The 26,434-nt window shown below is 42.0% G+C and overlaps 1 protein-coding gene across 14 annotated transcripts in view; it reads left to right on the forward strand.

Annotated features, from left to right (window-relative positions):
- ATG7 (autophagy related 7) overlaps positions 1 to 26,434 on the forward strand; it is a 114,094-nt gene that overhangs the window by 86,668 nt on the left and 992 nt on the right. For 11 of the 14 annotated variants that reach the window (XR_010474971.1, XR_010474965.1, XR_010474968.1 and 8 more), the window contains one exon: positions 15,669 to 15,997. Coding sequence is in view for 7 of the 14 variants with exons in the window: in XM_065074818.1 (XP_064930890.1) it covers positions 15,669 to 15,701 (33 nt within the window). In the remaining 7 variants the exon portion in view is untranslated. Of the gene's footprint in view, positions 1 to 8,041; positions 8,732 to 15,668; positions 15,998 to 17,823; positions 24,911 to 25,983 lie in introns of those variants that run through there. The other 3 variants (XR_010474969.1, XR_010474970.1, XM_065074816.1) reach the window with 3 other exon arrangements.

A 26,434-nucleotide genomic window follows, 5' to 3' on the forward strand; every position in this document is an offset into this window, starting at 1 on the left:
TTGGTGCATCTCGGTCATGATTTTAATTATTTATATTTGAAAAGTCTTATTTGGGTGTAATTTGTATATTCTTCGTTACTGTGATGAGCCACTACAGTCTCTTCCAGTTGTACGTCTGTCTGTCCCCGAAAAGGAAACACTGATTAACTGATTAAGTAAGCATTGAGTGTATGTAAAAGACACAGAATTGTTTCCAGGGACATTTCTTCATCTTTATGTTGTAAGAACAATTATAAAGAATTTGATTTGTACTTACTGCCAGAGCAACAATTCTGAGTCTGGTCAACACAGGGTAAAAAATATGGTGGGAATAAGTCCAGGCTTCCACTGGGGAGAAAAGTTCTGTTCCCACTTGTCTGGCATTAACTAGTCCCGGCCCCCACTCCCGTCGCCATCAGTGTCGTGTTGACACTGGCAATCGAACTGTCTTGCTTTGAGTATGAAAGAACTACTTTTATCATTTCTAATATGCAGCCTAGGGCCAAAACAGCCAAAGCGATTGGCTTCAGGAGGAGGCTGCAGTTCCCTTTGTGCAGCCGCTGGGAACACGAGTCGCTGCTCACGGTGACAGCTCCGTCCCTGCTCCGCCAGCCGAGCCCACACTGCCTGGGGAGACCAGCCCCTTGCCACCCTTCAGAAAAACAGGGTGGCTATGAACAGAGATGTCAGGAGACACCTATGTTGTTACGTCTGCTTCTTAAAGTTCAAAAACAATCTCTTCTGTTTCACACGTATTAAGAAGGTTTGGCTGGATCACTGTTGGGACACTTCCAAAGAAAAACTTAATGCTTCAGGCAAAAGTACCATCAATACTGATCTCAGGAGTATCTTTGTGTGCCACTGGTGTCTTTGCAATGTGTTTTCATCTCTGGGGTTCCCTCTTCTGCTAAGTCCCACGGGAATTGTCCCTGCAGGCCATGTCTGCTTTCTCCACTGTCTTACTTACGTTTTGGCTTAAGGATTTTTGTTTTAATTCTAGCGCCTCTTTGTCCTTTATATTAGCAGTCACCGTACGCTTTGTGTTGTCCACCCATCCACTCATCTTGTGGCCTAACTTCCAGCTTGTCTCAAAAATCATTTGACTTGACATGTAACTTCTTTCAGACTCTCATCGCTGCTGTCACCTTTCTGATGTTTCTTTTACTGCAAAATGCTCCTACTCTGTAGTGATATTAGAACCCCAGTCAACACCTTTTTTATCTCAGTTTCTATGAAACAATTCTAATAAATCCCCTTCAACTAATTTTGCATAGAGCCATCAGCAATAATCAGACAACCTACGTGATTTTGTTCTTCAGTCTCATTGCGGCTTGATTTCCTCCGTTCAGGTGCTGCCCTTTCTTGAAATGCATCTAATTTGCCTTTCTGGTGTGGATTGTAAATCAAGATGACACCACCATTTTCCCAAAGTAACGAAAGATTACCGTTGTTAATGTAAGCATACCATACCGTACAAGTCAAGGAATGTAACTACATCACCTTTGCTGCATTGCATGCTCATCTAATATTCCTTGAGTCCAGTTCACAAGCATGTGGAAATACAATAATTATCCCGTTCCCCATGGTCTTTTAATAAACCTCAACTCACTGCGTCATTTCCTATAAGTTTTTATGGTGTTTCTAGTTTTTGTGCATGAACTTTTAAGATTGGAATAGCTTAGAACTTGTTCTGCCTTTTGAATGATTTGTTGTTTATTGACTTCTTTCTTCTTGTTAACTTTAATTCCATAATTTTAAAAAATTTCCCATAAATCAAATCATGTGGTACGTCTGCCCAGTTTTGTACTCAGTTTCCATCTGAATTTCATTTTTCCTTGGTGTGGGAAAAGTACTAGTCTAGAGATAAATCCCTTTTTGATTGGCTGCCCTAAATAAAGCAAACAGCAATTGTTTCTAAGCTAATATCACTGATGTTATCACTGCCCCAGATCAGAACTTGACTGCAGTTTGGAGACATCAAGGGAGAGATATCATTCCTTTGATTGAACCTGATCTTTTGAGGTTTTTTCCTTGTTAAAACCAAGTCTTACTCGGTTCTTTCATGGGGCGTGAAGCCTAGCCATAGTTTTCTGTTCTGAAGGTTTGGAATTTAAAATAAGTTTAAACTATGTATTAAATTTATTTTGTATACATTAATTCAGAATTTGTTAAAATACATAAATATAACTTAAGCTGCCACCTGATATTATATCTTTCTCACCTGCAAGGCTGAAAATTGCCCGGAATGCAAAATCAAGCTGAAGGGAAGAGTATATATTCCCATACAAATGGAACGTTTCCTCCTGGTCCCACACAGGCTCTTCCTGTACACAACAGGACCAATGTCCCTTTGGGCTCTGTGGGCCACGCCACACCCTGGATGAGACAGACAGATCCAAATGCTATAAGATTTGTATGCTGATTTGTATATGGATTTGTGTCATATTTTGCTGGTTGTCTGAACCTTAATAGCGTCTTGTGGGGCAAGACTGACCCACATTGCAAAGGTCACCATGAAGCTGCTCTCTGCAGAGAGGGCACTTCACATATAACTTCGTAAGCAGTGTATAGATGCACCTTAAAACTCTTTTCCTTCCAGTAATGCAGTATAGAATAAGGAGAGGGTGTGTGGTGAAAATCGAGGTACCACTGCTAAGGCAGGAAAACCATGTTTGGGCGTTTGTAGTGCACAAAGCTGCCCTTACTCCTTGTGTAGTTCATTTACATGAGATCCACCTCAATGCTGGTTCTAAATAGGTTTTTGTGTCACGCAACATGTTCTGTGGGTACAGAGCTTTTGGCTATTTTGGAGCAGGGATTAAAAAACTTGCTAGAATATCTTGGAGAGGATGCGGTGTTAACCCACCCCATCCTTTGGAAAGGAAGAAACGGATTTGAATTCATCTCCCAGCTTGAGCTGCTGCCCGTTCCCCTCGCCGTGCTGTGGTTCCCTGCCTGTTTTAAAGAAGTTAATGATGTCCTCAGAAGGGGACCGCAACTTTGATTGTGCTTGTTTGGAAATTTCACTGGGCCATACTTAGACTCTTACAAAATTCCTCCCAGACACGAGTGTGTGTTGTCACTGCACATCAAGAAGGACTCGGAGGTTGTTCCTTTGATTGTGAGCTTCTGTTACAAGATCACTTGTCCTCTCGCCAGGTGTACGGGCAGCCTGTGGGATGGTGTCCGTGCGGGGTTAAGTGGTTTAAAAAGGAGCTTCGAGAACTGAAGGACCCATGTGGAAACAGGCTGCACAGATGTGTTGTAATCTCCTTGCCACTTCAGCAGACACGACTAAACAGACTTTGTCTGCTCCCAACAATTAAGATGTTTGTTTGCCAGTGCCTGCCGGGCCCCGTGCAAGTTCCAGCTTGTTCCCGACTGGTAAAGGAGTTTTTCAGTTTGTGCAAAAATATTTTAGCTGTTCACGTTCTCTTCAGTTTAGAGTTTACTCGAGAACTGTAACTTTTCAAGGAACACCTTAGTCTTTGCATAAATAAAAACTCTACAAGTCTTTGGATTTTTCTGGGTCTTCCGATTACCATTACTTACACAGCCAAAAAAAAATGAGCTTTGCTTTGTATGAAAACAAAGTAAGAAAACCCAGTGATGTTTATTCATGACCACACCAGTTTTGCTGTCATCAGAACTTTGCTTTAACGTGGAGGCTCTCAGGTGATGTCCACAGGGTGCAAAGGGAACTGATGTCGTGGGCACCTTTTTGCTATGAATTGCATTTTAAGACAAGGAGCAGGGAAATCACTAATAAAAACTCTCAGAGAAATAAGGTGAGGTTTATCGTGCAGAATAGTGTGATCACTGTGGGAGCAGGTTGGTGATGAGTTATTAGAGCTGTGGGACTGGACTCTCTGCTGGCTCTGAGGGTTTGGCTTCCAGTGGGATCAGGTTGTGCTGTCCCGAGGGCGGCTGAGGAGCCATTTCTCTGCTGGGGTCGCTGACAGTCGGATACATACAGTCTTTTCCTTGAGGTTTGCTGCTCTCTTATCTGTCACATGTTTATTTGGTAACTAGAGAAATTTTCTGAAGCTAATGGGTTTAAAGTAATGGACGCTCTTCAAAGAAACTGCCGTAGAAAATGAAGTGAATGGATCCAAACCTGAGATATCATTGCTGATGTTGGGGTTTTTTCAATCCCTCAGTATGGTTGGTTAACATGATGGCACTTTTTTCATTGTTGAAATTTTAGTTGAGCTATATTGCTACAAAGACAAAGGAATACCCAAGTTTCCTTACATCCCCAAAGTCACCCAGAGCAACAATATTTAGATATCGGATTAGCAGGAAATTACTCCATCAGTCTCTGGGAGCTAATCATTTAGTCTTTCAGAAACATTTTGAACTAGGAAACAGTTCCCTGACTTTCAGAAGAATAATTATAAAGCATGTATTTGGCTAAAACTTGGCTACCTAGATTTTCCAGCTGGGGATGGAACTTCACCGTGGTGCACGCAGAGGAGCACATGTCATGCTGTCCCCGCGTTCCTTTAGTGGTCCTCTTGCCCCTGCCAACAAATGAACCTTTAAATAAGGCTCAGTTCAGATACTAACCCCACTAGAGGATTTAATTGTTCGTGATGAATATAACTAAAAGTCATCTGGGTGACGTAATAATGTTGATACAACTTGAGTTCCAGCACCAAAGTACCAGTTACTCAATACTTTACAGAATTCAAGGAAGTTGAGGCTGGAAGGGAGCTCTGGAGCTCTCACGTCCAGCATCTTCCTCAGTGCGGGGCTGAACCTGTGGGCAGCTTGTCCCTTCACCACTGTCTCCTCACCAATCTTCTTTATGTCCAGACAGAATTTCTCTTCTTGCCTCTCGTGCCCGTTGCCTTTTTGTCTTTCTGAACGTGCTCCTCCGAGGAGCCTGTTACCTGATGCCGTGAACAGAGAGAGGACACACTTTACTAAGAAGTATTTAATGTGGTGAACTTTACCTGCTACTTACTCTCTGAATTTGTTGATAATCCTTTATTTTCAATTCTACGAGCTAGTTTAAATCAAAGTTGACCAAAATAAATTTTAAATTGTATTTTCATGAGCGTTTTTTTCCTGTACTTCACTGTTGGATAGAGTACTGGAGGGAGTTATTGAATTGATGTCTTGTCTTCTAGAAAGAAAGAATTGCTTTTTTAAAGACAATTGTTCATTTAGGTGAAATATATGGACTAGGGAGATTCTTCTTATTTTTTCAAAGCTTGTCTTATGTGAAGAGTTCACTGGCAGAGCACTGACATCTCAAAATCACAATTCTAAACCAGTTTATTCTGCTTATATCTGAAATAATTTATAAAGGTGGGCTATGCCAAGTTTGGTTGGCTACATGTTCTTATCGGTGGATGAAGGAAAACTTCGCTTCATCTTTACAGCGAAACTAGACGGTAGATCATTATATTAAGTGTTGTGCAGAGGGGCAGCGAAGAAAATAGTTCCTGCTTTTAATGAAATTCCTGTCTTTAGTAGTTTGAAGCTGTACTCACAAATTCTACATCAACAGCAAAATTTCATCGTAGCCTGTCATTTTTTTCTTTGATTCCTGAATGGGATCAATTTAGTTTTGAGGAATATCAAAGAACAAGTTAATTCACTTGTTACCATACAATTTTGGTTGAGAATTTGTTCCCTGTGGATAGGTCAGTGTGGGAGAAAGCCCCAGAGTAACTGATAAGTTAGTAAGTAGTTAGTACTATCAGAGTAACTGATGAGTAACTGCTGAGTGGCCAAGGAAGCTTGAGGGCAGAAGGTGACATGGGCTTTAGCAGGGAACTCTGGACAAGCAGGACAATGTTAAAAATGTTCTGACATGGTTTAATATCGTCTTGATGTGTAGCACAAAGAAAGGCAGAATCTAGTATCTCAGGATGGTTTGAATTCCTGAGAGGAGAAAAACGGAGAGGATTTCAAAGGCAGAAATGACTGGTGCTTGGCTGATGCTTCCCTGATTACAGCTATGAAGAAACTAAACTTCACTCGCCTCTTTCGAAACTCCTTTTCTCTAGTGTTGTTATTTTTGTAGTGTCATAGACCACAACCTGGGCATGATATGGCTCTAATTCTGATTTAGCTCCTTAGGAAGTATTTCCTGTTACCCATAATAAAAAACAAAATGGGGGAAAAGCATCCATCTCTGCTGTGGAGGAAATCAAAACCTCAGCTCTTGGAGTTTTTTTTTAATATTGTTATGAGGAGAAAGAACAGTTTCAACAGAATGGTGATTTGTTGTCACACTAGAAGAGAGATATTGGAAATACATACGAGCTTTTAACTAGATGTTGTGATAAGGCAGCAGGCATTGGAAAGGTTAATCAAAGAGATGTGGTCAGCTTTATAGAAAATACAGAATTATACCACTTTTCTGAGCTCCCAGTGAGGACAATTTGGAAGAATAGCACTCCCAGGTAAACCATTTGTGTTCATGTTTTTGCTGTGTTGGTTTTTTGGGTTTTGGTTTTTGAGTCTTTTCCATTACATAATAGTGAATGCAGCACTGGCATTATGTAGAAATATTCCATCGACCCAAAAGTGTTATGAAAAGTTTGCTGTTAAGTCAGAACAGATAAGGATGAGCTGCTGATACCTGGAGCCGCGATCCAGAACGCAGGCTCTTAGCGAGCGCTGGGAAGCAGAAGTTCCCCGGTTTACACAGAACAAGATCCGTATTTGGGGAGCGGGGTCACATGTTGCCAAAGTAAAGAGGAGATCAAAATAGTTCTCGTAAGGTGTTTATTTTGGATACAATTATTTGCCTGCCTGATACCCACATTGTCATTATTCAGGATGATCTTCTGTTTCTCAAATTCAGACCTGAACATTTAAATTGACATTATGAGAGTGCTCCTCAGATTTTTTTTTTTCAGTTTAAAAAGAGGAATTTCAAACAGTAGCTTAATGTTTCAATAATTGATAGATTACCTTCTGTGTTTTGCTTTATACCAAGTGGTCATTTTTGCCCTATGCCATATTTATAATCACCTGTTCCTTTTAATTTCTGTTTGTTATCAGTTCTGTAGGGAACTGAAGAGCTTTATAAACTGCGTAAAATGAATCACTCACTACTGAAAACTAGACATTTTTTGAAGTGCAATATGATCTTAGATAGTTATAACTGAGTATGTCCTTGGTTTTTAACGTTGTCTGAACAGGTTGTTGTCACTCTCAGCATATTGTGGAAGTGCCGCTGTCACCAGCTCCTGGTGGCACAAGGGGACGAGCGCAGCCCCTGCTGGGCTGATGTCTCGGTTAACACTGTTGGAGCCTCACATCGCTGCTGAGAATCACACACAAATGTTCCTTCATTGTTCAAAATTATGTAGAACAGCCTCATAAATATATCCCAGGTCTTTCTTTGCCGGGAGGAGGTGATGAAGTGAAAGAGAAGGGATGTTTAAGATAATGTAAATTTAGTGCCACAAAGAAGTAAACTATGTTTTCATAGTGCGGGAGGTCTGTTGCTTCTTTTCAGATTAATTTTATGGAAAATTAATTTAACAGCCTTGGTTTACACTCCCGTTTGAAAACATACTGACTTTATCTCCTGCCCTGCAATCAGGCTTTCCAAAGTAGCTTCTCACTCTGTCGTTCGCGGTTGGATTGGCATGTTCTTTCTGTGATCCCCGTTGATTCCATAAACTCAGTTTAATTGCAATCATAAAATAGGCAAAAAGATGAAAGTAACTCCACATGGGGGGAAAAGGGCTTTCTGAGCCAAAACAAGCTGCTTGGCTTGTCAGCACTGGGAAGCCTTTGCTGCGGCACATGTGCGGCAGCACGGAACAGAACGGGCCGCGCTCTGCTGGGCTCCACCGAACACACCGCGTTGAAAGGTTGGTTTGTACAGACAGAGTCCATTGGAGACGCTGCGTTTGGTTCTCTTCTTTCTCAGAGCGCTGGCTTCCCAATAATGAAGTGCAAGAGGGTGGGTTTGATTTTGAATTGGGGGAGATGGGATTTGCTGTGCTCCAAGAAACAAATGACTTGGCCTGGCCCAGCCCTGAGCCCTCGGGCTGAAACGGGCTTAACGGGTGAGTCTCTCCTGCCGCAGGAGCTGCCGAAAACGTGGCTTCCTGACTGCGAAAACGTGGCTTCGTGACCGCGAAAACGTGGCTTCGTGACCGTGAAAACGTGGCTTTGTGACCGTGAAAATGTGGCTTCCTGACTGCGTCCTGGGAATGGAAAAACAACCAGGACCAAGGGGGGTACCGCTGTGTTATACCAGGTTTGGCAGGACAGGTAAAGAAAGGGAAAATCAGTGTTAAATAAGGAGATTTGGTAGCTAGGACACAAGTATTCACCAGTGATCTGGTGGTCCAACAAGTGTTGAAATTATGTGGTCAGAAAATCAAAACCGATTTTGCAAAGGGTTACAGAATCCTAAGAATCAGGCAAGGCCCTCCTAGCACAACACCTCTGTCAAAATTCTTGCCTGTTCAGTTGTTTCTGCATCCATACGAGTGTCAGAAAACTAAATCTGGCACTCATGTAAGTTTTCAGCTGACTCTGGGCTGCACGTGTAGTTTCCGAACTGCTTCCTGAGTCGCTGCCGAGGTTTTTTGGTGGGCTCGAGGCTGCTCCATTAGTTCGAAATGGATGTGCCGTGCGGACGCAGCAGATGCTGTGAGCACCTCGTGCTCGCCTTTGTTAATATTCTGTTCATTTGAAACCACAGGGGTTTAGCAGAGCTAACCCATCAACCTGATCTGTTTCTAGAACATCTGTACCTTTAATATCGAAATATTTTGCTAGTTGTGCTTTTATACCAATGCTTGCAGTTTTCTGGGGAATTTTTATTTTTATCCTACTTGATAAACAGAATGGGAAAAGTTATATGTAGAATTTGAATTATTTATTGATTAATATTAATAATAATTTAATTAATGAGGAAAACTAGCATGCAAGATTTTAATACTCTTTTTTCTCTGTTTTCAAACTAAGTACTGTGAAATAAATCTGATTATTGCAGTATCATTTATGCATTTAATACTGGAAGCCATATTCCTGTACTCATTTCGTTTCAGCAGGTGTCTTCAGAAATTGCTGTAGTTTCTTACTGTATGAAGAGCATTTTTTCTGCAGCAGAAGAGAAAGTTCCCTATGACTTCTCGATGTTGTGAATACACCACATGTATCTCTGGGGAAGCAAGGATGACATTAGTGAGCTCACTGAATAAAGCACCATTTTAACAAGTTAATATTTTGATTGCTTTTTAAGTTTTCTGTTATTTATGTGTCATTTACAGGTACAATAAAGGATATAGGTTTCTACCAAAGATGGGTACAAAATGTGCATCTAAGATGACATAAGTGCATGTGGGAAATCTGTGTTACTTTTTTCTGCCAAATATTATTTTCTGATAATGGGAATGGAGCTGAAAAGGATCTGTATTATTAATTTCAGAATTATTTAGAATAATGCGTATTTTGTTTGCCTTTGCCAGCTACACTTTGTAAAGATGGGATGTGGTTGATTAAACAAGAAAATACTGTAGGCGCAGGATGGAAACGTGGTGTGTCTGAGTTAGGTGACCTTCCAGTAATACTTTTTATTGGGATGGGATTTTTTTGTCAAATCTGAAAATGGTCTGTGCGTTTTAATCAGTCAGTACAATTTCAAGGATTTCTGTGGGCCTCTTTTTTTACTTGTAAAAGCCAGGTTTGTTGGTTTGTTTTTAAATAAGAGCGAGATTTCTTCCAGGGCGTATCAATGGAAATGTGATGGGTATGGGCTAATCTGACAAAGAAGATCCTTGTTTCAAGACATGATTTAATCTTATGTTTGGAGGTCAAGGCAAACACTGGAGCAGGATTCTTAAAAAGGCTGTGAAGCCTCAGAACTATTGAAAACTCAGCTGGACAAGGCCCTGAGCAGCCTCAGCTCATTGGCTCTGATAGGAAGGGACAGACCCATTTCCAGGGGTTCCTCAGGCGGGGACTCTGGGGGTACCCTCAGTGTCGTGTGTTATCATCTCTTGATTGGGTTGAATTTATTTCTGACATTCAGTCAAGCAGCTTGCGTAGCTGAACTGCTGCTCTGTTTAAATCAGTAACTATCAAACGTTTGGTTCTGCATGACCTGAAGGCTGATTTACAGGTCTTAGGCAGCAGGTATGTATCCCCTGTGCATTAATCAGATGTAGCAAAACATGGCGAGCTATTGATATACAGCAAAACAAATAAGGTCCGTGTGGTTGGAATGGCATAGAATAAGATGTATAAGTGCTGATAATTATTCTGAGAAATCCATTTGTTTATAGGATCAAGATTTCCTGTGCAAGGCTGTGAAACCCTTGAGAGTCAACGTGTGTTTCATCTACATTGTGGATTTTTTGCAGGATTTAGAAATGTAATTTGTATAGAATTACACATATTTTTATTTGTAACGTAAAATCTAGACACATCAAAGGAGGAAGATGATAGAAGAATTCGAGTGTATACTTTTATCTACTGTAATGTTTTCATTTCAGTCAAAGGTTTAGTATCAGATCTAATCGTCACTATGACAGTATTTACACTGATTGTGGCTTCATTCAAACACACGTTCTGTTTGGATAGTTGCCTTTTGGTGGTAGTAAAATGAAGTTTAAAATTCCCCACAAAACAGGACACAGGCGATCGTCAAAACTGCTTGGGCAGGGGGGTTGGTTGGTTCTTTTCACACTTGTTTGTTCTCACTTTTTAAGAGCCTGAGGATGCTCTTGACTACACGTCATTGCAGGAGCTCAAGTGTTGTGCCCTGAAAGAATGGCCTGTTCGGTTCCAAGGCGCTTTTGGAGGGGGCGGGAAGCTGGGTTTGTATTTGCTTGCTTCTCTGCTTTGTTTGTTCACCTTGTAAAACTAGAAACAATGGAAGGAAATGTGTCTGAAGCATTCTTATACCCAGAAAACCCTATTATGCAGTTGGTGTATCAAAATCGAGGCCCTTTGTGAGAAGTATTACATGTGTATTCAAGAGAACTGCATGCGAGAGGAACATGAAGAATAATGGTTGCTGTTGGTGGAGATCAAAAAGGAAATGTCTCATGACCTTGACCTTTGAAGCTGTGCTTATGGGCTGAAAATACAGAATTTTGGAGAGGCTACAAAGGGAAAATAGCATCAGCCAGGGACACTGTCACTGAAAAAAAGTACAAAGTTGATGGACTTCAACTTTATTGCAAGACAGTAAACCATTCAGACAGGAAAGGCTGTGAAGGCTGCTGCAGAACTAGAGCCTTGTGTGGCCGAGCAGGGGGAGCGGGTGCTTGTTTCAGGGCAGGTAAGCGAGGGCTCCTGAGACCGCAAAGAAAGTCTGTCCCCGCCGGGCGGTGCGGGAGCAGTGGAGTAACCGAACCCCCTCGCCCTGCGCCGCGCCTCGGTGTAAACTCTGCACAAAGCTAACTGCTCCTGTCAGTGCACAGTGCTGCTCGTGCTGCCTGTTCCTTTACGGCTCTTTTATGTGAGAAAGGGGGATGGGGAAGAAACTGTCGATAATGCAAAACGCTTGAAGTGCTTCTGGTTTCGGTAAGATGAAGGGTGGTGCTCACTGTGCATCAGGTATCCGAGATGAAAGGAGGGTGCTGAACTTTGTAATTATCCCTCAGTCTATACTGTGAAGCCCGAAAATGTTGCATGTTAGAACTTGCGGGCATTTAATGAATTTCAGGTTGCAGTTTCATTTCTGTTGCCATTCCTGAAAGACACAGCCGGTGGGCCAAGAATACTGATCCAGTCACACCAGCGTGTTAATGCAGCCGCCATGTCTAGCTCATTCCTAGGACAAGTACATTTAGACACATACACACATATTTTGTAAAGTAATTTAGGCTGCCAAACGTTCTGATATGCTGTCTTTCTGGGAAAGCATAGAACAAAAACATGTTTAACCTAGTATCTAGCAAGAAGCTCACACTTTATAGCTATAAAATAATTTAGCTGCTTTAAAGTTCAACATATGCTTGAATATTTGTTTTTCATTTGCTTATATTTCCTGAGTGAGCGTACATTTCTAAATCAAAGCCAAAGATATGATGAACCTTAGCCGATGTGGGGAGCTGCACGTTCCCAGGTGACGCTCAGCTCTGCTGGTTGGTGTTTGCAGCCTCTCATTTTCAGCCCTTGCCTCTGCCTGCAGAATTTTACTCTTTTCACTGCATTTGGAGCATTTATAATTCAGTAAATAAAGTGCCCTTCATAGTATAACTATTCCAGGTTTTTCTAAGCTGAGGGTTTTGGTGCATGTGTATGTAAATTTGTCTCAGTTGCGTGTAGAAAGTAGTATTTGCGGGGGTTGTTTGTTTGGTTTGTCTCTCAGAATGAGGCAGCCGTTTTTGTGGCAAATCCTGCTAGACCCATGCTGGCAAGAAACGTAACAATCCCGTAAGGGTACATTTATGTTCTTGCAAGTTATTTATAACATAAATGGTAGTTATCTATTTGAATTACATGCGTTAATTCTAAGATGTAAAGCCACGACCTGCTTCGGTAAGTGAACACCAATTTTAGAAACGTTGTCATGGAAGTTAAATTCCAGGTACCAGGTGTTATTGCACAGTATGAAGGAAATGCAAAACTCTCTATTCAGCAGGAGTTCTGGAACTGCGTAAAATCAGTCACTGGGAACTTGTGAACAGTTAATTCACAGGGCGGGTTTTTTTCCCATTCTTCCTTTTATGCAAGAAAATAATACTTGTAATTTCAAGAGAACAGGTGCAGGGATTCTTCTCTTATCCTGAACAGACATAATTTGCACCTGAAAATTAAGAACCTCTACAAAGAAGTTTGAATATAGAGGCATGTGTTTGAAGAAACAGGCGCATTCAGGTAACCTGTCCAGATGTGTCCTGGGCTGGTTCTGCCGGCCGGTTTCTCTCTGTTGTGAGCCCTCCTGCATTGCCTGTGGCTGCGCTGGGCTTCCGCTCAGCCAGGTGAGCAGTGGAAACGAATTCCAAACTCACAGCTCGATCTGGATATCAGATTCTTGGTGTGACAGTTGTTTTAGATGTTTTCTTTGATGGGTTTATGTATTTCATTATTTCTATTCTTAAAAGTTTCACTCTTTTGAAATAATAACCAGAGTTTCCAGAGTTGCGTAGTCATAGTCTATGTAGTTTAAATGTCTTTCTGTGGAAAGGAGCATTGCTTTTAACGAAGAGCCTATGATGTATTATAATTTAGGTGTCAATATCGACATTTAACACAACTTCTTTTCCACGTATTGCGTAGCTTGTTTTCATTAGGTTAACACGCAGTTCTTAACTTTTGTATTGAATTTTCGTCTTTGTTTCGTGTTTTCCTCTCCCCTCTGCATGTCATTTATTGAGGTGCTACTACTTTGTTCCTTATAAGAGTCCACACACAATGCTGAAGTTGTGACTGCCCTGATAGTTAGGTGAAGTGTAAACTGTCTTATAACCTGTTCTCCTGGAAGGAAAATAATAGAGTACCTTTCAAACGTCTAAAAATAACTCTCCTCAATGCAGGCTGTTTGCACAGTGGTTGAATGGCCCTGAGCCCCCGCGCGAGCCTCGCTCGTGGGACGCGGAGAGCACAGAGCTATGAGCTTGCGGGAACCTTGGCCCAGCTGGCTCCTGCACAGCAGGACTCTCATCTCCCGACGCAGCCCAGCGCTGGGCAGACCCCAGACCCGCGTCCTGGGGCCTGGGCGGTGCTGGGCGCGCAGAGGGCAGAGCAGACAGACGCGGCTGGTTTAGGGCTGTCCGCCGGCTTCGCTCACTTCTGCCTTTGAGTCGCCTCATGGTGTGTTTTTAAAAGCATTTCTTGTGCTGCTTTGACAGAGCGGTGTGTTTGTGAGGGCTACAGTCTATGGGCTTCGTCTGCAAAAGCGAAAGTGGGCCAGACAAAGATGGACTATCAGTCTGAACTTTGGATTTCTTGCTTTTTGCCAGCTTGAATCATACCATAAATTCTATTTAAAGATTTTGGGTTTTGTATTTATTTTCCACATCCTTGACCCCGACTGGTGAGCTGGACATTGTGTTTGCCTTGGCAAGCTCCAAGCTGCTCATCTAGGGCAGGATGAAAACGTTTTTTTCCTTTTGTAAACAAACTGTTCCTCCAGTATTTTCCATAAGGATTTACACCACCATTTTGCAATGCTTCTAGGAATTGAGAAAGTCTTGCCATTCAGAGTTTTTCATTTTACACAGCTTGCAGCACTGCACAGAAACGTTTGGGTTTATATGTTTTCTGAGGTTGGCTCTGAAGAGCTTTTTTCAGAATATTTTAAAATTCCAGAAATACTTCATTTTGTCTTGAAGGGGATTATTAAAGCTATAGGTCAATATTCATTGTTGCCTGTCCAGAAATGGGGTAGTTTGTATATTTTATTTGTCTAATGTTAACGCATGTGTGTCGGTGCCAGTGTGAACGCAGCCCCGCTGTGACACTGTGTCCATGGCAAACTGTGCCCCGGAGAACTTACAGCCTCAGTAACTGTTCACGCTCCGTATTTCCTTGCATAGATTTATTTTAGTGGTCAGGATGTAAAATGAGAGAATAACTTAGTGGGGCGCTTTTTGCCAACACACAAATTATGTTTTGGAACAAAGGAACCAAATTTCATTTTGTGCAGTGACAAAGGACTGACGCTGCTCCTGTTTCATCAGGCCGTTTGCAGCGAGGGACGTTGAGTGCTGTGTGCCGGAGAAATGGTGTTTTGTCATGGTACTCCAGCAGTGTTGCTGCTAATTTACACGAGTTTGAAATGCTCCAAGTCAGATATGAAGTTTTATATATTATAAAATTGATACGATGATGTTAATAAATCCAGCTCAAAGCTGAGTACCCTTGGTAATCCTGATCCCAAGCCACTGCCAGCCACGCTCAATGGAAAGAGGCTATTTGCCAGGAGCTAAACCTCTAAAAAATCATTTAAAGGCTTTTAAGAGCACCCACATTTCTCTGGAAGGAAAAGCTTGTAGCCCCTATTCAGAATACATTCTCTCCCTGTTCCCCACTAAATAGCGGTGCTGGCAGGTCCCTGTGCCTTTCCTCATATCGCACGTTCTGCTCCCTGGTAACTGGTGTGAATTTGTGACACTCACCCCTCAGTGTGTTCATACTGATACCAGGTTACTCAGTGTCCTCTGAAAATACTGACATTTTGCCCAGTCTACAAACACTTATTGAACATGAGCAAAGAGCAAAGTATTGTACGGCAGAACAAATCTGTGTAGTTTTAAAATGTCTTTAAACAATAGGAAAGTATATATTTTCATATAACTTTCCAGCTTTATGCTGCTATTTATGAGACCTGATATTTGAGCATGAATTGAAGTCTTGGAGAACAATTAGTTCTTTATAAATGTCTTGAAAATTTTCTGCAGTGTTTAGTAAAGTGCTATTTACTACAGATTGTTGTCCACATTAAGTATATGCCAATGAGTCAGCAGACCAAAACAACACGTCTGGGTTTTGGTCAATGGCTTACTGTAAATGATAATAAATAGCAAACAACCAAAGGAAGAAATGCTGAAAATACCCCCAAAACTACAAATAATGAGTGGTGTCTAGGTTCTTAGCGGAAGAGAAAAATACTGAATTCTATGTAACGTTCCATTGGTGCTGGTCAAGAGCCCATAAATGTTATTTGTTCTTCCTTTTAAACAGTAAAGGTACAGTAAAGGCATATTTGAACTGCATAAACTGAAATTATATTTTCTTTTTTGCTGCAGATCTGGGACATGAGCGATGATGAAACAGTCTGAAAATGTGCAGAAGAAGGTGGGAGATGTCTTGCTTGGGACTGCGGCGCTGCCTTGCATCTCTCCTCTGACGAGTTCCTGATTGCTTACTCACTCTGACTGCTACAGATACAGACAAATACAATCCAGGTTTTGACATTAATAACTTCACCTTAAAAGCAGTCTGTTATGGATATAACTCTCCACATTTTCATTTTTATTATGTAAATAACTAAAGCAATGTGGTTACATTTAAACCTCATCTTCCTTTTCTTTGCTTCTCAATATGGCTTACATATAAAATGTGCTGCTTAAGTAAACTTTGGTGTTTTATTTGTGCCAGTTTTTATTTGTACTTGTCAATGGACATGTCCAAGCAGCATGTCTAATTGTCTCTTTTTCATCTCTCTCAGATTTATGCCCCTTTATTTGCTATTTATTGGTAAGATTAAGAGTATTCTGCTATTGGAAGTTAAACTGCACTATTAAAGGGGAGCAGGAGTGGGTGAGAACCTACACCTAGTGCCGGCACCACATTGCTTGCTCTGTCAAAGTACGGATTTGTAGTACCATTTTTTATTCTTGCCTGTGTCAATGGAGACGTTATTCCCTGTGAAGATTTCATCATTTCATGCTATGGAAAAAATGTGGTTTGACTTATTTTTACACAGGAAATACCAAGATGCGTTGGTACCATGGTTAGGCTCCTCTGAAGTTGAGAGAGGTCTCTGTTCTATAGTAAGAACTTCAGGGCGGGTGGGTGGGTCATGGATTCAGTCAAAACTTGTAGAGAAACACTGAGCTGAAATAAGAAGTTGGGTCTCTGGCTCTGCTGTTCTTGGATGCTGTCATGCAGCACTTTGCAGGTGTTAAAAAGAGCAGTTGTGATGTTCATTTTGGTTGGATTTTAAGTTTTCCCATTTTGGCAGCTTCAGGCGTGGTGTCAGAGATTGTGGCTGAGTTTAAAAGAGAACTGGAGAAAATAGGATTTGTAAAATATCAAAGGGCATTGCTACAAAATTGAGAGTGAATCTATTGGTTTTTATCTTGGGGCAGGTTTTAGAAGTATATTTGGAATCTCATTTATGGCTCTACATTGTGGGGATTATGGACTTATTCAGAAAAAATGCAAATAACTTTACCTGACAAGCAGTCTTTATTTCCTCTGTATATTATGAAAATTCTTTGGTCAATCCAATTATTTTACTTCCTTCCTTAACGTAAGCTCTGAATACGTGGTGTAGATAATTTCACAGCTTCTCTCTTATGCCACATAAGAAGATGTTCTGTCCAGTCAAATCAGCCTAAAAAGAAGGATATCTGCAACTCCCATATTCTGATCATAAAAGAAGGTTTATTGGAACATGCTGAGGTTTGCATCAAGTATCTAAAATAGCTATTATTTCTATTTATTTTAACTGTCATATTCATTATATTTGCATGATTTCTTAAGTAGCCTTATTTAGCTAACTTCATTGTAATACAGAATATATATGAATCAAATGTGTCTTTCAATAGATTAGGAACTGATCATTTGGTGGCCAGGTAGTGAACAATAGGACTGATAACATGCCAGGTCCATTGTAAAGCAGTTTGTTAATGTACATCTTTAATTACTTATGAGCTCAAATGAGTTCCATATCCTGCCGTGCTGTTCCATCCAGAACCACGGAGCAGTACCAGGGGAGTTCACAGGGAGGATCTGCGTTCCTGTCTTTGGGAGCTGCTGACCTTCGTGAAATGTAAAAGTATCTTTGCAGTTTTTGATTGTGTAAAACTTGTAAACTAGATGTCTTTCTGAAATCTGGTCAATATTAAGAATTCTTTTAAATGGCTGAAACTCTGCTTATCCTGGTAAAATTACGTTGTAGCTTCACATCGAAAGCATCTTTTTAACTGCAGAAGTATACAAGACGGAAAGGTTCGAAACTCAGGGTTAATATAATGTTTCCTTACCTCTGTAATTTCAGTAACGTGCAACTCTCCCAGGCCGAGCTGTTTCCTGTACATATGCTTCCCAGATGTCTCTGATGTTCAGAAACATTTCAGTTTGACTTGGAATAACTTCCGTTGTCTAACTATAATGTTGTTTTCTTTCTCCTTGCGGACCAGAATTGTTCTTATTTCACTTTTACTCAATTTCTAGGCATTTACTCAGTGAGAAATCATGAGAATTCATTCAACTGACTGAGTGCACATTCCAAATACTGCTCGCAGATAAGCACATTTATGTACTGGCTTGTGTGTACTTAACATCAGGATTTTGGCACAGTCCTCAGTTCCAGTTATTGCTGTTTAATGGAAGAAGCTAAACTTTGGCCTTTCCTCATGAAGGAGGTAGGATTTCAATTTTATTTGTGCTGCCATGACCTCCTGGGCATCAGGGAAGAGCCCAAACTCGTACATTTGTTGTAGAACCCAACAGCTATGCTGGCTTTTCAGGGCCAGACCCGATCTGTTGGGAAGAGGCATGAGCAACCTTTGTAAGCTGCTGTTAGGTCCTCTTCACCTGTGCCCTGCTGCTTCGGGCATGCCCTTCGTATCACGTTAAATTGTCTTAGCACTGTTAGAGCCACCAGTAGGTGGGTCAGCCCACATGGGGATCTATTCCACAGAGTATGGCACTAGTTTGAGTCTTAAGCCTTCAACATTGGGCTCTATAAGCAATAAGGGGCACAAATTTGAGAATTAGACCTAGATCCATGAAGAAAGATTCGTGATGGCCCAGGCAGGTTGGTAGAGAAAATCACTAAGGAATGAAACTGTAGGATTTCTGTTCATAGGAAGCTGCAGACTCTCAAGAACTAAAGGAAGATTTTGTCTCAGTAGAAATCAACAGCACAATAGTGATCGTGGCACATCAAAGGTAACCGTAGTGATTGCTCCACCCCCTAAAATCATTGAGCTTGAGCCTGGAAAAATACTCTTCCCTTCCCTGTGTTCTGTTGGGTTTTGTGTCCTCAGAGAAGCCCAAGTGACATAAACTAAAATTTCATTTTTGTCATCTTTAGTATTCTTATTCCACCTCCTGTATAATGCTCTTTATAATTCTATTTCTTTTTATATTTAGCTACTCACCTTAAATATATGCAACAGAAATATTAGCGAAAATTAGTAGTTTTTGCATATAAAAGCATTTTATTTTAATTTCTTACTTGCACTTTCATAGAAAATGACAGAAATGCATTTTATGTATTTCTGAGCTTTTCAATATGCACAGTAGAATCATATAGCACTTGTTTCTCCCTTTTTACTGAGCAAATTCCTTCTAGGTGTATGTTACCCGGTCTAATTGGAACTGCTAACAGAATCATAGAATCACGTAGGTTAGAAAAGATCCTGAAGGTCATTGATTCCCACCATAGCCCTGGCGCTGCCAAGGCTGCTGAAGAGTTCACCCAGCTCCCCGTGCTCCTTGGAGTTTTCTCCCTCTTTTTTAAGTCAAACCATAAAAGCAGAGAGATTGCTGAGATGCGACTGAACAGACATTGGTGTGCAGGGTTCCCGTGAATGCCAGTGGTGTGGGAGGAGATCCCTGAGCTGCTGGGAGCAGCTGCTGGGCTGCGGGTCAGGAACAGCTCTGCCTGGTCCTTACAACATCATTAAGAGCCATGGGAGAATCCATGTGCATATTTTTATATAGTTTCTCTTCAGAGTATAACTGTGTCTTAAGACTTCAAGGAGAGTCCTAACTCTCTATTTTTAAGGGAATAGGAAGGATGGCTCACATTCTTTCAAAAATTAATGTGTTGCCAGGTAACACATAGTCAACCTCTCTTGTCCCTCTGCGACTTCCCTGGCAGCGCAAACACTGCGCTCCGGTGACTCGGGTTTGCTGGGCGGTGACTTTGCATTAAGAGTACACAAAAGCCAAAGAGAGCGTGAATAGCAACATGGTGGGATTTTCCCTTAATGCTTTTCAAAAATTTTATACCTCATTTGGTTTAGATTTTTTTTTAATGATAATAATGCAATATTTTCCTTAGAAACAAGTATTTTCAGTCCAAAGAGAGCCATTAAAGAAATATTGGCAACACGGTAAACTTCAGCAGACTTCCTAAGAAACACAGTCTGGAAGATGTCCTGAGCCTGTTAGCATTTTTTGCCCTAAATCTTTTGACATGGCTTCATTAATTGCTTTCCTTTCTTCCTACTTTTTTTTTGTTTTAATTTTCAGTGCAGCTGTTGTGCTCATGCATATCCCGCCAAAATGAAACTCTCCTTCAAGAGGGTGTTGTGCACCTTTTCTCTTTTAGAGCACCTGGATTAGCTGTAGTAAAAAGACAGAAATACGGCACTGGAAGGACTTTGTACAGTCCCAGTCTGGCAGGGTGTGAATTCCGAACCTATGAAAAACCCACCTACCCATCCCATTCCAGCTCCAGCTCTTTCCCTTGCAGCTGCCTGGGCCTTCTCCAGAACACCACTGCACAGGTCATGCTTTAGGTGTGACATCCATGCAGACTTGCCCTGTCCATTATCATTTCAGCTATCGAGTGCAATAATTTTTTAAAAGTTTGTCTTCTTATTTGTGCAGCACTGGACAGGTTTTGAACTAAAAAGCCCTGACGATTTGTTAACACTGTTTTCAGTCTCATTTTGTATTGATCCTCTTTGGTTGCTACCATGGACAATGGAGACTCTGTATTGATCCTCTTTGGTTGCTACCATGGACAATGGAGACTCTTCATAGTGAGCAGTGACTGACGGCAGGACAGACCGCAGGACTCCTTGCGTTGTGGCAGCACTTCTCCGAGGTTGTCACAGAGAGGTTAACACTCCCAGGTTGTTTTTTTCTTAGACTTTCATTTAATTCCTCAGCTGTAAAATGTGTGGAAATTGGATATATGTACTTGGTAAATAATATCTATGTGTTTCCTTCCTAGTTATCCCAGGTCAAATAAACTGGTCTGTTGCTCTGACCCGTTGTTCGTTGAAGTATTGTTGGCTTTTGTTTGAAGTCATGTAGTGTTAACCAAAATAGGCTGTGGCTTGGGTTGATTTGTAGCCACTTTTCTCTAAAGAGCAGTATCCGAAATGCAGCAGCCTGTGTTCTTCCAGCGGGCGATGGTGGGTGTTTTGTCCAGGCTTCAGTGAAGACTTTGGAGTGAGTCACTTGAGGATTATTTAACCTGGCCAGAAGCACCCTGGCAGTGCGGAAGGGAAACTGAACCTGCTCCCAAAAGGATCAATAGCAATAAACTTGAGTAGCAATGGTGTTAAGTACCTTAAGATATTCTGTGTCTTAGGGCAGCAATTTCTTCCCCTGATTTCCCAGTTCAGATGATCTCGCCCTAAGATAAGGATGCAGATGAGTGCTCTGACCAGCTATAATCTCAAGTTCTAATTGCTGCGGTGGATAGTTGACAGTGCTACGTGCCTGTTGCAACAGAGCCATAGCATTTTTTCAGAGCTGGTGGAATTATTTAAGACATTGTCCGAAAAGATTTTCAGAACCCGCAGCCGTTTGTCTGAACTTTGCGGATGAAGTTGCCTGGTTTCTTTCTGCCTAATTGTGCCGGTACTCCCCTGCCATTGCAGCTCCTTACAGGCGCTTCCTTGGGCTTGGGGATATAAAAAGGGGCAGTCAGGAGTTCTAAAAACAAACGTGTTATGTTTCCTGGCTGGCACAGAGCACACACTTTCCATCTACTGCAGCAGCCTAAATGCCTGTTTCCTCTTGTTCTTTGAATAGATGTTTATATAGGACATTGATAGAAAGCACAATGGACTTTGCCTCTGGAAATGAAGGTCACGTGCACACGTGCATTTCATTTTAAATGCTAAAAATTACTTTTTAATGAAAGATTTTAGTAAGCTAACAGGAAAAGACAGAAGCATACATCTAGTGTTGTACTGCTGCAAATCAAAAGCACAATTTAAAAAACATGTTCTTTGTAGCTTCTCTCCCAAACAGTTACTTTCTGTTCTTACATCCTTTAACTATGGATTGCTGCTTCGGTCATCTTTGAGCATCCAAAAATTTAGGCTTGTGTGTAACTTCAGTTTACTTTTTGGCACCAGGACATTTGATTTCTGTAAGATCTCAGCAGGATGATTCATCGTTTGATTTGCTAGTGAAATACTATTACACAGTACGTAAATAAGTTTTGGTTCTCCTGGCTGAGGGCAGTAGTGGTTTCCTCCAGGTCTGGTCCAACGCGTGCACCCCGTGAGGCAGCGCTGCGGGGACATCCAGAATGCAAGCGGGCATCTCATTTCTGCCGTCGTTTTACTTTCTAAAAGAGAAAACGCTGTGAAGAAATGCTGCTGAAATTGTTTCCACGTCACGTCAACAGGCTTGGCAGAACTCCAGGGCTGTGGGGCTTCCAGGTCTGGCCCTCTCTGAATGCGTTTGAACTCAGGTTTTTGGCAGCCGGTAATTTGGTGGCTATCCCCCCGCCCACCCTCTCTTTTCTCCCTCCTCCTCGCCCCCAGTGCTTGGTGCCTCGCTGCCAAGGGAGGGACATGGATGAACAAACAAATTAATTTCTAGTGATAGACTTTCAAATTAGTGTAAGAGACAAAAAAATCTATAACGGAGGTATGATTTTGCTTGGGGGTTTTGCTTTGTCTTTAAGTGTCTTTATTTTCATTCCACGCTTCAAAGTCTGACTTTGGTACAGTAATTCTGTAGGTGTTGCCGCTTCCTCAGGAACCTGTGACTCAGGCAGCACGTAAATGAAATGACATCACCGGCAGCTCCTGCTTGAATTGCCTGTTTCCTAAACAGGGACGGTCGGGTTTTCTTTTAGTACTTGCAGCTTTGTTTTGGGTTCTTTTTGTGAGGGGGGAGGGGATGAGGGCTTTTAATTATCTAAGTTAGCCTCACCATTATGAGTAGCCTCACGGCACATGTTTTATCCTTTTGAGTTGTTGAAATCACCAATATTGAACTCTACTTAAAACAGGAGATCTGCATTCCTACGTAAGCTATTTATGAATGAAATAATTATAATCGGATCTCAGCAGAGGTTGTGTTGTTATAAAGCGTTCTTAACTCACTCCTGCTCTGTGGAGGGGGAGCGGGGAAGGAAAAGGCATGAGCATTATTTCATTCCATTATTGTTTTGGAAGTAACACAAACAAAAGAAATGTGTTTTCCTGTTCACGGGCAGTTTGATTGGCTCTCCCCGGCTGCTCCCAGTGCTCTCTGTTTGCACCACAGCACATTCTTGGTCGAATCCTCAACTGCTACTTGTCAGTGACAACGCTGTATAAATACATGGTTGAAACAGGAGGAGCTGGGTAAACGTGCTGCTTTGCAGCGTCTGGCTGGCAGCAGGGGTGGCAGCGCGGGTCAGGCTGTGGGGACGTCAGGACCCCCGAGATGTCGGTGCCGGAGCTGTCAGAGCGCTGGGGATTGTTGTCACCAGGGGAATGTGATGAGCTGGGTGTCTGCCTGTTCATGGGCAGGCTATGAGAGTGTTGCATTCAGTTATTGTCATGAGGAAAGGATCCCTGTCCTCTTGTTTAAACAGCAGCAGTGTGGGGACTCTGTAGAGGTTGGTGCAGCAGAGATACGGGGCTTGTGCTTTTGGTTGTGCTTTGGCCGTGTGAGGTCTCTCTGAGCAGGCAGTGCCGTTGTGGCTGCACTTTAAAGAGAGCTCCGAGAAAGTCCACGTATTCAGGGAGGTGGCATCAGTAACTACCACAGGTAATGGTCTTTCTTCCAGTTATATCAAGCCATGACAAACCTTGGCACTGTGAAGAATCATGTGATTAAAGTTATTTTTCAGATGACACACTAAAAGTCCTAAAAAAAAGGTTTAAAAGTTCTGTATCTGTTTTGGTTTTCTTTTTAATATGTTTTTTTCTTTATTTCATCCTACGTTCATAAACTTACTGTTCAACTTCCTTCGGATCCTTCATTTTCTACGTGACCCTTGTGCAGGGGTCAAGCGTGCTTTTAATGAGCAACTCTCCCTTGCGTGCCCCCGATGGCTGTGAGAGCACTAGCGGTGTTCCTGGTGCTGAGCAGGGAATGTCACACAGACACAAAGACAGTTTTCCCTGATTAAGAGGTTTACCGTTGTACGCTCTGGCATGCAGTTGGGCAGCGTTTGGGATTTTCCCCCGTGTCTCGGCCAAGCTGGCTCCTTCTCGCCAGCCGCCCCATGCGCTGCTGTGACGGGCGCTCACAGGAGCTCCAGGGTGAGACGTTTCAGTACTTGCTAACTGCAGTTGATTGAACAGGAATTCAGTGGTGTTTAGCGGTCCAACATGAGAAACTTCAGACCGGCTGCTTTGCAACCAGACTCTGGTTTGCAGGGGACAAACAGGGAGCAGGTCACCGGGCGTGTGTCCAGCGTTCCCCCGTGGCTGGAGAGCCTCCGCTCCCATTTCCAGCTATGATAGTATCCGTTACTTAATTTAGCTTCCTGTTGTTAGGGTTTGGAAATGTCATTAACAGATTCTGATAGATAACACAAAGATACCCAGTGCTTAAAAATCAGCTAGGAACAGAGAATAACAACATACCTGTTGGTGTGAGACACTGGAAAATAATAGAAGAGAATGTAACTTAAATGTCACTTGAGTCTCAGGATGGGGCTGACATGCCACAAGGTCAGCCAGCGGTATATTGTTTCAGAATATGAACAAATCAGTTTTTAAGTCATTTTGTTGCTACGATGATAGGTGATTGTGGCTTCAGAAGTTTTCTAAGCCAAAATGTTACGTTCAAGCTTTCATAGCTCAGAGATTAAGGTAAATAATTTGTGCGATTTATTTAAAGCAACTTTGTCCTGTCCATAGTAGTCATAGACACGGGAAGCTGAATTGAGCAGAACACGTGGACCGTACCGCAGACCTGCAGTGAAGCCAAAGAAAGTCCCGTCGTCTCCAGTGCCCGGCCCTGGGCTGAGCTTTGCTTAGTGCTGCGTGGATGCCCAGGACAGCAAGACCAGTCTTGACTGGGTCAGGCAACAGAGGAGCGCGAGTGTTAGGGATGGTACAGGTACATCTCATCTCTAACATCGTCTGCTGATGCCTTTTAATTTAATCATTTTGGACAAGGAGTTCTGAAGTGTGTAGTGAAATTCTTTTGCCTCAATTTTTGGGTGCCCAACTCTGGATGCTCTAAGCCAGACCATGGTGATGTCTTAAACTGGGTTTCGGAATTCTGAAAGGAGTCTGATTTCAAATGTAAAGACAATCTTACATTAAGCATGTATTTCAAAAACTTTATGTATGTAACAGAGGATTAAATAAATCTGTTGTTAACTTTTAAACCCTTGCTGTCTTGGTTTTGCTGTTTCTTACATGTATGTACAGGAAAATAGGCTTACCAGGTTTAGCATGAGGTTTTGTGTGACAGATCAGCTAAAATATTGAGGAGTCACGAAAGACATTTGTTTTTCTTGTGGAAAAGAAATACAGAAAAGCTTTAATGTCCTTTTTTAAAACAGAGTTTCTGATTTTGAGGCTTGTGTTTGTTGCTACCAGTCCGAGTGCTGGAATCTTAACCATTTGTTTCCCAGTAAGCGCGGCTGCTCCCAAGGGGTTCACATCCACGTTCGGCTCAGGTTGTTGCCACAGCTGGAATGGGGCTGCTGGGCTCAGCAATCCAGCCTGAGAGTGGCTGGAAACAGCATCGGTTCTGTTCTCTGAGGCTGGCACTGCTATTTGAAGTTTCCATCCCCTGGAATTAAAGGTTTGGGTTCATTTGCAAAAGGAAGGGTGCATCAACTCTGGTAGTAGAATGGAAAAATTAAGAAGGAAGAACAGATTTTAAAAGGCAGATCCAGACTAAGAATTGGACTTGTTTAGGTTTGGTGTTTGTTTGTTTGCTGGGCATTTTCCTGTTTGGTTGGTTTTTATTTTTTTCATTTTCTTTCTTAACAAACATTTCTCGATCAGTTCTGACCCATATATTATAAATGTACTCCAGAGGAGAAAAAGAAACGGCAACAACAACACTTCTTTTTGTCCATTTCCTGAGTGAAATACAGAGAACTGTTCATGACCCAAGTACAAGACATAAATAAGTTGCCATGACCTGTAATTTGGTGGACTGTATAGTGGTGTCAGTGACATTTTTGTGTTTTACTGAACTTTCACAGTGTAGCCATTGACCATTGTCCCCAGTTAAACTTCCCACAAATGAAGTACAAAATAAATCTAGTCTCATATGTACCATCACTTACCTTAAAAATCAGCAAAGAAACTTCCAATTAAGAGAGAAGAGCAAATAAACTGAAATCCTTTGAAATCATTGTCCCAGATCTCTATTATAATGAAGCTCCAGTCATTCCTTTGTCCTGCCACACTAATATTTCCTTTTCATCCTTGGTTTCCATTCTAGATGGGGGATATGGAGGGGCAGAAGAAAGGCAGAAGTGCCAGAATCAGAGGAGCCTGGAAGAGACACTGGAACGAGATCGGCCCCTGCTCGAGGCTTCGGGAGCGTGGGGTCAAGGATGGCCCAGGCTGGGAGCTGCCATTGCATTCCATTCCATTCCATTCCATTCCATTCCATTCCATTCCATTCCATTCCATTCCACTCCACTCCACTCCACTCCACTCCATTCCATTCCATTCCATTCCATTCCTCCTGAGAGCTTCAGGTCATTTCCCTGGCTAGTGACAGGTTTTAACACGTCCCTTTTTCTGGTCAGGGTCTGTCTGTCTAGGGGAAGTTCTCCTCAGGTTTAGCATCAGCTTTCAGCTGTTTGGGGGCTTCCTCTTGGGTTGCTTGTCTATGAGGTTTTGGAGGATGACAGGGAGCACAGGTGGGCCAGCCAGCTTGCACTCTG

This window comes from Columba livia, chromosome 10, assembly GCF_036013475.1.
Source record: "Columba livia isolate bColLiv1 breed racing homer chromosome 10, bColLiv1.pat.W.v2, whole genome shotgun sequence".
Taxonomy (NCBI): domain Eukaryota; kingdom Metazoa; phylum Chordata; class Aves; order Columbiformes; family Columbidae; genus Columba; species Columba livia.